This window comes from Canis lupus, chromosome 6 (assembly GCF_048164855.1).
Source record: "Canis lupus baileyi chromosome 6, mCanLup2.hap1, whole genome shotgun sequence".
NCBI lineage: Eukaryota > Metazoa > Chordata > Mammalia > Carnivora > Canidae > Canis > Canis lupus.
The window spans coordinates 35,451,028-35,464,619 of record NC_132843.1 but is presented as its reverse complement, the minus strand read 5'-3'; the positions used below and the strand labels follow the sequence as shown (position 1 = coordinate 35,464,619).

The 13,592-nt window shown below is 42.8% G+C and overlaps 1 protein-coding gene across 7 annotated transcripts in view; it reads right to left on the bottom strand.

The window, feature by feature from the left end:
- Positions 1-5: 5 nt before the first annotated feature.
- SETBP1 (SET binding protein 1) overlaps positions 6-13,592 on the bottom strand; it is a 358,380-nt gene continuing 344,793 nt past the window's right edge. For all 7 annotated transcript variants that reach the window (XM_072829431.1, XM_072829433.1, XM_072829434.1 and 4 more), the window contains one exon: positions 6-640. In XM_072829431.1, coding sequence (XP_072685532.1) covers positions 21-640 — 620 coding nt within the window. In that variant the 3' untranslated portion in view covers positions 6-20. The remainder of the gene's footprint in view (positions 641-13,592) is intronic.

The following is a 13,592-nucleotide window of genomic DNA, read 5'->3' as shown; positions in this document are numbered from 1 at the left end:
TCGGGACGCCCGCACCCACCCTAGGGGAGGCCCTCGCTCTCGCTGCCTCGGGACTTCCTCTGCCGCTTGGCCTTCACCTCCTCCTCCGCGGGCAGCGGCGGCTGCGGGGGCGGCTGCTGCGGGGGCTGCGCCGCAGGCGGGGGTTTGTGTTTCCGCTTGCCTCCTCCGCGGGGCGCCTTGGGCAGCGGCGGGGGCGGCGGCGGCGGCGGCGGCGGCGGCGGGGGCAGGGGCGGCGGGGGCGGGGGCAGGGGCGGCGCCTCCCGCGCCATGTGGATGACCGCCTCGATGGTGGCCATGATCGTGTCCTGGGCGGCCGCCGGCTCCAGCGCGAGCGGGCTCAGGCTCGGCTTCTGCCCGCGCTTGCTGGGCAGGTCGATGCATTTTTCCAGCACCGGCATTTGGTCCCTGGAGTCCTCGTCGAACTGGGTGGGCTGCTTGCGGGGACGGCCCCTCCTCTTCTTGACGAAGTTGTTGCCCGTCTTTGATTGTCTCTGCAGCCGCTTGGCCTTCAGGATCTTGTTCACGTGGTCCAGGTTCTTCTTGGTGGACAGGATCTTGGTGTAGTTGCACATCTTGCGCACCTCGCACTGGATGGCCTCGATCTCGCGCCGCTTGAATCGCTTCTTCAGGGAGGAGCTGGCTGCGGGAGGGGAAGAGAGGACAGTGAGCGCCAGAGGCACGCTGCCTGCCCCAAGCCCGGCCTGGGCCTGCGCCTGCGCCTGTGCCTGCGCCTGTGCCTGCGCCCGTGCCTGCGCGCGGACCACCCGCGCTGCCCGCGGCGGTGAGGGCTCTGGACGGGGCCCGCTGTCTACTCTTGCCCTTTCCGCCTCGAAGGTGGAGAGTGGTAAAAGACAAACACCGGTTGAAGGACTTACGGGTTCGCGGCCTTGCTGGGTACGCCACTCTGATCTTCACAACGGTTCTGTGAAATACCCTGGTTTCCGTTTTTTAAGACTTAGAAACCGAGGCCGGCATCACGTAGGAAGATCTACCCTGGAGGTCAATGTCAGAATCAATGTTTCCATTACCTTTCCCTATTATAACTTTTATTTCTTATTCAGCCCTTTGACATTTGATCTGATTCAATTTAGGATTAGGTTATGCTTTCGCTTTTTGTAGAAGAAGCCAAATTGGAAAAAAAAAAAAAATGACAAACAGTCCTTTTTAACAGCAGTCCAGTTCATTCGTGTGTACTACCAACCTCAAAAAAGAGATGCCTTGACCTCACCAGGAATGTGTGGGTGACTGAACCTACTTATCTCTAACCCTCCTCCACTGACGGAAGGAAGGGTTATCCTCTGGGACACTCTATGTGGGATTACACCACCTAATTGTTGCCCCCGATGGTCTGCACTTGTCAAGTTTCCTGGTGGTGTCCAGCTGACCAACTCCTTCTTTACCAGTTTAACCCCTGGAAACCTCAAGGGAAATCAGCTAGCCCTTTCTGAATCATTTACACTCCTGCTACTGGGCTGTTTGTTGTTTGCAAAGAGCCTTTTTCATGTCCCAGTGGCCAGAGGCACCTGCATCGTCGGAGTCAAACTTATAGTCTCTGGAAGTCCCCAGTCCTGCCACCACTAAATGGCTTCAGAACTGCTTCATTGGGAAGTCTGGACATTTGGAAGCTCAAGACGTAGCAGACCTTCCCTCCGTTGGGTCATTCTTTCTCCCTGTGCTGTTCCTGAGTAGGCACATATGTACATCCACGTATATACACACACGTGCAAACACACACACACATACACGGGCCCTCACACACACTCTGCTGCCCCATCTTCACACTGGCCCCTCCCTTTTTATGAACTTAAGAAATGTGTCCTCACTTCATTTTTTCCTGCTGTGATACATCCTGGATGCTCCACCCCAACGATGCCCATGGAGAAGACGCTGGCTCTACTACACATTATGAGGCCACAAGGAAATGTGTTTCACTTTAGCATCATGGTGTGTTTGTTATTCCATGTTTTTTCAACCAGCAGAGAAGTGGAATAAATCTCTCAAGGGAAATAAGGAACAAAATGCTGAAAACATGGATCCCACTCTCGCTTATTCTTGGGCACTCCCACTTTATTCCTTTCCCCTGCTTTCCCCTCTTCCTCTCCCAGGCTGTGCCTGACACAGACCTCCGGGAGGGGATTATTTGAAGTTATTTACGCCACTAGCTTTATGGACTGGGAAGCTCTGAGTTCCACAGGACAGGTCAGAGTGTTACTGCTTTTGGCCCAAGGTCATTGTAAGTCTTACTGAGCGATGAATAACTACTGAACAATCTTTAAAATAAGTTATAAAGATCAAAATAGAACAAAGCCAGAGTGAGCTTCTGAGTACAAAAATAAAATGTTTGTAGTTAGTGTTGTGAAAGAAAAACATTGTTCGATTGTAAGTTCTCAGATGCAGGGACCAATTTTTGTCCATTTTTTACGTCCCTCACAGAGCGCAGCAGGGTGCCTTTCACACGGACAAGATTTAAAAATTGTTTTTGGACTGATGAATCACACTAATCATTGCTGCCTTCTAGTCACAGTCTTCTCTAAAAGAGATCTAAGTTTGGATTTTTAGAGTAACCACTGCAGGTATAGTGACAGTAAGAGCTAACAGGCCTCTGTGTCCGAGCTAGGCAATCTACCTCGTCCACACACTTGATGAGTAAATGAGAATGAGTCAAAAGTGTTCCGTAAGACCTCTGGCATTATTCCAAATACAAATTCCATTTGCAGCTTACCTTCGCGTTCTCTTATATCATCTTTGGGTGATGTATAATATAGCATACAGGTAGAAAGTAAGACATTTTAGGCAATTAGCTGGCAATATTTGACTGAGTAAACCTTGAGCGGGGAACTCTATGAGCTGCAGTTCATTGGGCATAGCCAGTGCTTGTCTCTCTCAGGGTTTTCTTTTGAGCATCAGGTGCCAAAAAACAAACCAAAAAAGGAACCTCATAGATAATACCATATTCGGTAATTTGTTATATGCTGCACAATATTGTATTAAACTTTGGCACTGAAAAATGATTATGAAATAAGTTACCTGAGTAGTGTAAACGTACCAAATGGTACGAAAAATATCATTACCAACTCCTTTGCACCCACCATTCGCTTACACCATAGATACATTAACATTTTATTTTTATTTTATTTTTTAAGATTTTATTTATTTATTCATGAGAGACCCAGAGAGAGAGGCAGAGTCGCAGGCAGAGGGAGAAGCAGGCTCCCCGTGGGGAGCCTGATGTGGGTCTTGATCCCAGGACCCCGAGATCACAACTCGAGCCGAAGGCAGATGCTCAACCATTGAGCCACCCAGGTGCCCCCTAAACATTATTTTTTTAAAGAAAGAAAATATTACAGAGTCAGCTAAGTTAGTGCTCCCTTCTCCATTCCCATCCCATCCCATGGTCGTATTTATACTTTTACTGCATGTGCATGAAGCCATATTAGGAAAAATTACCAGGCTGAAAACCACCTAATGCTGGCGATGCTGTAAGGAAATGGGGACCCTTGAATGCACTGTTGGTGGGAGGGAGTGTAGACTCATCTAACCCTATTGGAGGGCAGCTGGGCAGTGAGCACGAGACAGAAGATGAGCTTTGCTCAATGCCCCAGAGACTGCTGGCCAGGCTGCCTCCTTTACTCATTTGTAACAGGAGGCCGAGGATGTATAAGGATGTTCCTTGAAGCTCAGAAGACTGAAAACAATCTCAATGTTAAAGAGATAATCAATCGTGATATTCAAACAATGGAATATTATACCTATGTCAAGAGGAAGAAGCCACACATAGTGTATCAACGTGGTTAAATCTTTAAAAATGAAAAAAGGTGTTGAATAACAAAAGTAAAAAAAAAAGTACTTGTAAATATACTAGTTATAAAACTTTAAAAGCATACAGATCCCTTGAATTTTGATTTCAATTTCAATGTCCAGGTGTGGAGGTTTAAGAAACTATAATACAGAAGCTCAATTGTGAGCCAGAGACTAGCTGGATGAGATTTCATGCTTTCTTCTATCCAAAGCTACGCCGTGGCACTTCAGTAAGCCTCTAGAGGAGTGCTGGCCAGTAGAATTTCCTATGGTGGTGGAAATGTTCTCTGTCTGTGCTGCCCCATTTGGTAGCCCCCAGCCACACGTGGCTACGAAGCACCTGAAGTGTGGCTAATGTGACTGAGAAAATGCATTCTTAATTTAACTCGCTCCATGTGGCTATGGCTACCAAACCGTAGGGCAGCTCAGCTTTAGTCCCGGCCAGCAAGAAACAGAGAGGTACACCAGGTTCATTCAGTAAAACACAGACGTACGTGGGAGACTCTGGGCAAAACACCTGTGCCTTTAACAAATAAGATGCAAAGAGAGAAAGGCAGGGGAGGGAGTGGAACTGTAAATTAAAAGAGACGTAAGAGCTAAAATGACCATATTTTGGGGCCAATTTAAACAAACTTGTCAAAAGAGGTATTTCTTGAATTCTTGGAAATATGAATACTGTCTGGGCACCTCATGATCTTATTTAACTACTGTTTATTTTCTTAGGTGTGATAATTGCATTATGATACTTTTTTTTTTAAAGCACCAATCTTTTAGAAAGATTTGCTGAAATATTATAGATGGAGTCACATGGTATCATCTGGGATCAGCTTCAGAATAACCAGGAAGGGAGGAATTAAGTAGAAGTACTGATGAAATAAGAGTGAATTGATATTGTTGAGGCTGAGTGACAGATACACAGAGGTTTATTATGCTATCCTGCCTACATTGGTGTATATTCGGTAATCCCATAAATACATGGTTAAAAACCCATAAACGGTAGGCGGCAATAAAATGTCTGTCTTAGAATCTTAGGACTGTCGGGTGTTCTGGTTTTCACTCTCTTGGGCTCTATCGCACCTAAATAATTTTTGATAAGGATAAGAAATGTCCTCAGTGAAAGGCATGCATCATCCCCTAGAAAATTCCTGCTGGGAGCTGCCCTCCTGGCTTAATGGGATGGGAGAAGGAATGAGAGATCTGGGTTTTATGCTGTGATCAACTGAATGAACATATCAGGACCCAATCTCCATTGAGGCCATCAGGTGTTAATACTTAATTTCCCTCTTTCTTTTTTACATTAATAACTTTGGGGGAGGGGTTCACAGCTAATGAATATCTGAATTTTATTCTGTCCTTATATGTATAATCCATATATTTCAGCTCAGGTTTGTTACCCCTGCGTATGGAGCACAGAAGAGTGCAGGGCAGCTGGAAACCAGTTGGAACGAGGATGAACCTCTTAGCCCCTCCGGATCTCTTTTTCTTCATCTGTTGTGTTCGATAGTCAGACTAGGTGCTCTCAAAATTCCCTTCTAGATTTAAAGATTGCTGTCATTCTTTCCTTTTCTCATTATCAATCGCCTCCCCAAATGTGAGGTGGCTTTCTACAACATTTATTCCCTCTAATGATTTTGAAACCCTAGTGGTGGAGGGGGGAGGACTTTGGACTTGGCAGGGTATGATATTCACAAATCTTTCTCCTTATTGCTTATGATTTCATTGTCCCTCTAAATGTTTTCAGATTTTTCTCTCTTCAAATTGTTTCATTATTAGACAGTAATTTCTGGGCTCTTGCAGCAAAGATTGATTCCATATTTGCTCTCCTTCTTCTAATGGTCCCATATCTTGCCTGTTCTTTGTTAGTTTTAGAAAATAATTATGAGTGGCCAGGGCAAAATGAAAATTCATGTCTTCGTAACTGCAGAGCAAATCATCTTCTAGACCTTTCTCTGTATTTAAAATCGTCATACAAATGGTTGATGTGGTTTTGGGGCCTAGATCTAGCTTTTCTATCTTTCTCTTCCCATTATCAAAAGATTGGCTCATCAGCATTTGTTGATTTTGTTACATCTTTTATGATAATCAAAGGCTAGACTTAGCACTATGTTTTGCATTCTGACTTTGTGGACACAAGGCAGGCACTGTGAGGCAGACAAAGGTTAACAAGGCTTCAGTTATACAGAAAGGTCCCCTCAAATAAGTGCTAACGGTTTGCTACTTTGTGCAAAGTGCTACTTTGTTTTGCATGTGCAAGACACACCCTAGTTTACAAGAAAGTTTGGGGTACATCAGAGAGGGGAGTAAATTCATCTCTAGATTGATTAGAGTGTTTCTTGCTGTTGAAATATCCCCCTGGCCCGGGGGGTGGAGTGGGTAGTACTGGGGATTTCTGAACTGTCTGGAGTTGCCTTCCAGGGTGGAAAGGACTGGAACACTATCTTCCCTCAGTTAAGGCAGAGAGCAGAATGAACCACACTGGATGGGGATCCAAGTTAAGATCCTTCCAAGGCAAAAGCCGCGTCTTTTCTTTGCACTCCCAGAGTCCCCAGTACAGGTCCATTCACACAGCGGTACATGACCTGGTATACGGTACATGCTCAGCAAATACAAACTCAAGGGAATTCACTTGTTTAATGCTCTCCCATGGAATCGTGTTTTTTTTCTTTTTTTTTTTTTAACTTTGTACTTAACTCAGTAATGATCTCTTATTTTCCTAATGCTGCCTTTTATTTTTTTAATGGGATGTATGAAGCAACTTGCCTTGGCATGCACACGTTCTTCCTTTTTCCTTAGAATTTAACCATATAGAATCCCGGCCTTAAAGGCTCTTTTAAAAAAAGATGGCACATGGCCTCTGCTGGTGAGGCCTCTGCAAGGCAGGGCACATCTGAGTAGCTGCTGGTCATCAGCCTAAGTGCTAAAGTACTGCTTTCCAGTTTCAAAACTGTAATTTAGAATTAAGAGTTAGCAGATGTGGGAGATTTGTCACACTATAAAGGTGTTTCCATTCTGTTTTTCAAGTCATCTTAATACAGTTTGGGGTTTCTCCGGAAATGTGACTAGCTTGTTGGAAGCACAGTACCTGCTTGATTCTTGCGGGACAGCTTCTACTTTGGGGCTTTATTGTGAAGGAACTTATCTTGGCAGCAATGGCTTGGGGGACTCTGGTTTTGTTTTGCTCTTACTTCACATTCTCCCCGGACCAGTGATGGTTGGAGGGGAAGTGGGCCTTTTGGCTGATGGAGAAATGAAGTATGTGGGGTGCATGTTTACATGGGGAACTCTGAAGAGGCAAGAGCCACCAGGGTGCCTCCCCTAGATTTTCTGGGAGGCATTATTGGCATTAGGGGTTCAGGAACTTGCCTCACACTCTCCTGCCTCTGCAGCCCTGCCCATACTGGCCATACCTTCTGTGCCTCTCCAGCCCCCATCACCTCTTCATTCAGCCACTTCCTAGTGGAGTGCACATTCCCCATGGAAGAGACTATCTCCTCGGCTATCGGAAAAACATATTAATAGTTTTTAAAAAATATTTTTATTTATATTTTCTCTAAAAAATAAGAGCTAAGTTAAGTATTCTAATGCTTAATATTTGGAGCAACTGTGATGTCCTTATTTGGACTGTAAATCAGATGGTGTGTCACCTGTCACAGTTGGGCAGGAGGTACCCATGAGAAGGAGAGGCCACATTTATTTAAAGGGTTGACAGGCATCCCATCAGTTTATTACCTCTGGGTTGTTGCCATGTCCCACATTCAAAACGCTACGGTAGGTCAGCCCTCCTGATTCATTTTAGGAAATCAAGGTCTTTAAAAAGAAAAAAAAAATACTTTGAAATAAGATCAGGAATATCCATGAAATAAGTTATATGCCATGCAGAGTTTTACTGGTTTCCCTTAGCAAACTGTGTAAGAATTGCCATTTTCAGAGATGAATTTTGGCAATTTCTTGGATATAAAAGACAAGGGTTCTAAATGTTCTCACCTTTTCTGTGCTGTCAATGGGCTGTCAGTAAGAAACACAAACAAACTTAATGTCTCATTAGGGCAAAATGGGCAAGAATGTAACTGCTTTTAGGAAGAAACTCATACTAGAGGCAGCATTTTTGAAAACTGATTGAAAATGTTTCCACTGTTTGGCAATTTTGTTGCTGAAACGATGTATTGTAACATATAAAACCCCTTAGGTCTGCAAATTAAAAAAATCCTGTAAACAGAGTAAACTTCCAAATGCAGAGTTTCAGAGATTTGAACTCATTAAAAAATGCAATGCCTTTTGATATGCAGGACCATCTGATTGTTAAGGAAGTTGGTTAGCCAAATTTCAACAATAACTTTTGCTTAATTGACGAATGAGATTGAAAAAAAATAGTACTCTGATTTAAGCAAAATCCTTTTGCATGTATGTTTATGTGAAATATCCTTTTAACCTACAACATCTTCTAACAAGTATTGAAACAAAGAGATTTTGGAATCAGAGCTTCAAATTGCTCTATCACAAGTGTTAATAAAAGATCCAAGGTTTTCCAAAAGAAGTATTCGAACTCATTCAATTGGCTCTCCTAAAACATTATTAGAAATATTAAAATGACTAAAATTTTGATGATAGTGAACGTATTTTCGTTTCATTCATAATACAAAGATGAAATTTAAAATCATTTTAACAATATGATTTCAGCTTTATCTCAACCTTTTAAGATGTATATTTTAAAAGATGAGTGCATATATTCTGAATATTTATTTGCATGGGGTAACTGTTCCAAATTATGTTACTGATATTACCACATGATCAAAAACTGGGGCTGCTTTGAAATTGTCCTTTCTTTTCCTAAACTCCCGAGGAGTTTATTGACCCAGTATTTAATACTCAGAGATTTTTAACTTTCTTTGAGGGCACAGTGGTGTAAGAAGCCTTAAAGCTTCTGGAAGACACGGCATATGCTCCTCTTCATACCCCAACTGACAAAGAGCACAGTGCCTTTTTCATAATAGATGCTTGCTTAATATTTCTTGCTGGATTATTTCATACATAAACTCCTAGAGATCAAAGCCTGGATATCGTTAATCTTTATATTCCCTAGAGCAGCTTTAACTGAATCACATGTAATCCGAAGAGTGTCCTCTCCACGGAGAGCTTCTACAACAGAGCTTGTTGCAGGCCTTCTGAGGTCCTGCTGCCTAGGTTTTCAGAATCCTCAACTTCTCTAAGCACGGGAGAACTACGCCAGTCATTTCATGAGCTGAGTGTTGGGGAAACCACTTGTGGCTTTGGACAGATACAGTGGGTGGTCACTTATGTCCAGAGAGAACCTGCTCTGAGCAAGAACCCAGTGAGTTCGCTCAGGAAGCCTCTAGGAGAAGTAACCAGGAGGCCTGAGAGAGCTGGGTGAAGGGAGGGACTCGGAGATCAGGGCAGCAGAGGCGCCTGGCTCTGTCCACTCAGGTGCACTGCGCCACGTATTCACTAGTAGAAACTACCCCCAGTGGGTCCACGGAAGAGTCTTTCAAAGCGGGGAGTCTTTCTGGGGATGATGCTTGAGAAGGGCCACAGCGGCTTCTTGGTTTTTGGCACAGAGAGAATTGTGAGTGGTGGCAACTCTGAAACAGGAATCTGAGGGCCACTTAGGCCTACTCTGTTTCTTTCAATTAACTTTGGCTTTTGTCTGTTGCATGTGGCTCAAGCCCCAGCAGACTGACTAGACAAGTTGAGAGGCTGGAGAGAAATGCAGTTAACGCCAGAAAGTTTGACGCTACATCTGCTGAGTCTCACAGCACGCCAGGTGGTCACACGGCGGGGGTGGTCGCACCCTCTCAAAGGGCTCTTTATATTTCTTTTTTCTTTCCTCTCAAACGTGGCATAACTGTATCCTTAACCATAAATACCATCCCTTATATAATACACCAATTATTGTAGATGTGTGTTCGTACTTGATGGTGAGAGATTTTTCTCTTTTAAATTTTGAAAAAAAAAAAAACAAAGAAAGAAAAAAACAGGGAAGAACAAAGAATCCTGCAACAGACAGGATCTTATGGATCTTATGAAAATGTTCACATTTTTAATATTTAGGCTCAGATAAAATTTGCCCATGCTAGAGCTCTAAGAATTCCATCAAATGGTAGGTAATCCATGCTTTATTTTCTTTTTGCTTTTAATAATTGCATTTGTTTACTTAAATACTCAGGCTTGTTATTTACGACCTGATAGAAAACATATTGCCTGGGACATTATGAGAATAAGGTTCTAGTCTAGACTTTTCACCCCTCAATTCTGTGCTTCCAGACAAATATCTTGACTTCTTGGCAAGACCCTTACTAAAAAAATATAATCCTCTTTAAAAAAAAAAAAGAAAAAAAGCCATACACCTCCAAGTCTTCTCTGTTCCAGGTAAGACATCTCACTTTCTTCATCTGTGTTTCATATGAAATGAATTCTAGACTATATTCCATTTTGATCATGTTCCTCTGAAGATTTCAGCATCTGCCAAATCTCATCTTAAATTTTGGTGCCTGGAATTGAACTGATTTTCCAAGTATGAAATGATTATGCAGAAAGATTGGGTTGATTAATTTCTTTGATCAAGGCACTATACTTCTGTAAATGAGAGCTACAAAATAAATAAATAAATAAATAAAACCTGCAAAGTCCCCCCAACCCCCAGCAACATCACACTGTTGGGTCCTATTAAATAGAAGCTCAATTAACTCCCTCAATTGCTTTCACATCAACTGCCACCAGACCTGGGCATTGCTATGTGGAATTGGTTTTTGAGCTTAAATACAAGCTTTCTATTTAAATTTGCAAAGTTTAATTTTATTGGTTTTAGTCCAGTGTTCTAGTCTGTCATGAAAAGTTTTGAATCTTAATTTTGTTTTCTCAAAGACTGCCCAGATTTGTAGAATTTCCAGAGGGTTTGAATACCCTCAAAGTTAAGGACTGTCCCTTTAACTCCTTCTGGGCAAGATTCAAGTGACTTAAAATGCATGCTATTGTTTTTCTCTTTATTGAGGTTTTTCAAGGAAAAAAATGGCAATTTACCCAACAAAATAGCCCTGTATTTTCATAAAAACAACAAGGGATGTATACCCATTGCTTGAGACTTTCACATATTTTTGTGTCTGTCTGGTTAGCAGATGATGGATGTGTCACAGAAACAATGACTTTGCATTGCCTACAGGTGTGTGCCCAACTCTATTATTTCTGTCAGAGAGGATATTGCATCTGATGTTGGATTGGGGGAGGGAGGAGGGAGTCTTACATTTTTCTTTTATCCAGAGGCAATTCCCCTGCCTTAGTGAGAAGAGAAAAGGAAAGAAAAAAAAAAAGACAAAACAATACTCAGTGTGTGTCTAGTGCTTTCCAATATCTGCTGGAATTCAGTTTAATTAGATACTCTTGTAAAAGCCACTGAGGACTCTCATTTCAATATTAATCTTTTTGGTCCCCTCTACATGGCTTGTATCTCTCTGACAGCATCTCTTCTGACAGCATAGTCTGTCCTGTGTTAAGATTATGGGATTCATCTGCATTTCTCTCTCCTTTTACACTGTGTTTTAAGGAACAAGGACCATGCCTTATCCATTCTTATTCATTCTTGGAAGAAGCACTGGCTGAGCCCATCCCGTGCCAGGCTCTGTGCTAGACACTCAGTTCCGTGCCTCCTGCCTCCCTGTGACCAGCACGGAGCTCAGCTGACTTACTTGAATTGAAATCAATCTACGTGACTTGACCTACACCAACACTTACTGTCTATTTTGTAAATGCTGTGTGTGAAATATGAAAGGATTTATTGAAGGGGATCCAAATCACTGTAAATTAAATTAGATCTTCACATATTTCAGCTGTTCCCTACTGTCCTCAGAGCATCATTAACTGTTTGCAGTACCTAGCTATGACCCAAAACATGGAAGTACTGTGAAGTATATAGATTGATATCCAAACCACTCCATAGGTGAAATGGAGATTCAATGCCAAAAATAAGTTTGGAATTTACTAAGTGCCTTTAAGAAAAGCAGCTTGAACATTTAAGCCAAGAGGTTGACTAAACTATGGGGCCCCTGAGAAAGGGAGACATGTACACATTATATGTTACTTATTATCTAACATCAAAAACATTGGGGCAAGGGACAAAGAGACAGACAGACAGGAACAGAGAGGATAAGTGGTCTTCTCATTCCTGAACATTTGGATCAGAATTACATGGTATAATGTGGGGGAGTGGTCATATGTTTTCTTGGCAAATATCTATACATTCAAGTTCTGAGCGCTATGCCAGTAGAGTGAGTGTGTGTGTGTGTGTGTGTGTGTGTGTGTGTGTGTTTTAAGTTTTTGAATTACCTTTTTTTTTTTTTTAATATAATCTTGGACAGACTCAAGGCAGCAAATACTTCTTCCTCAGTTTAAGATTTGACAATTTAAGAGGAAAAAGCTCATTCATCATCTTTCCCTTTTAGAGACCATAAATTATTGGCTCATATACCATGTGGCTTGGATTCTAGGAAAAGTTAGTGTAAACAAACCCAAGTTACAATGCGTGGAGTAAGAGAGTGAGTCATAAACAAAACATAGACATATGCTCTCATATAAATAAGGGCCTGGATCATCAGCTTCCCAAAGTCTGCTTCCCATTAATTACACAACAAAATGAACTTTCCATATGTAAAGCCCAAATCACTTAACTCTGGCATCACGCATGAGACAAAGACCAGGACTGTGGCTATTCAGGCACTAACCAACCTGGATTTCAAAGTAAGGAAAGTTCTCTCAAAATACCTTTGGGTTTTGGAGGCCAAGAGAATACCTTGGAGGGGTGTTTTTGAGCTTTGGAACTATACCTAGCCACCTAGGAACGCTGCATGAGGCTGGCCTGCATCCCCTGCGGAACTGAAAGGTATCATCGGGCTTACTCTCTTTTGTTCTGAGCTCAGGTCTTCGCAGGGCAAGCCTCGGGTCCAGGCCACACAGGATGTTCAGACATCACTGGGATCAATGAACAGTTGAAATCCCTCCATTAGTTAACATTCTCCCTGTCTTTGGAAACTGTGCATTGGTAGCAGAAAAGTGTGTTTCTTCATTATTGCATGAAGGTTATCTGGTCTCTGAGTTGAAAGAGGTATCAAGGAAACATGAAACAATTGCTGGGGAAGAGGATTCAACAAGTGGAAGCTCTGAGAGAGGTGAAAGCAGCTGGAGTTCCCTCCCCATGCTCCTTTCTAAAGCAGATCTCGTAAAACACACCAACAGAGTGAGTTACAAAGGACATTTAAGTAATAGCTGTCATGTTTTAGGAGTCCTGGGTAGGGGTGGGAGGTGGAGGTCAACAAGGACTTTCATTCTTTGCTGGGGGTGGGGGGTGGTGGGTGTGCTGGGTTGTGGATCATTCAACATTTACTTCAGTAACATCTACTTTGTATCACACCATAGACTCTACAGGTGAGACCATGCCAGGTAGCGTTCCTGCCGTCATATGAAACTAAAGTAAAGGGGAAGAAACCCTTTTTTTGGAGCCCCTGTGGCGGGCTGCAGTATGTCACGTTTCCTCATTTAATTGTAATTGCAACTGCATGAGGACATTACTACCTCTGTCATACAGAGATGAGAATGGGAACTTTGGAGGTTAAATGGTTTTCCCTGGGGGTGCCCATCTTTGAAGTGATGGACTTGGCCTTCAAGCAAGGGCTGTCCTACTTCCAAACCACTTTCGTCCCAAAGTTCCTTTAGGAAGCAAAGAAGACAGGGAACTAAAGAGAGAGTAAGAAAGCCTGGGTTTCCCTGTTACTTTTCTATTGTTGACTGCA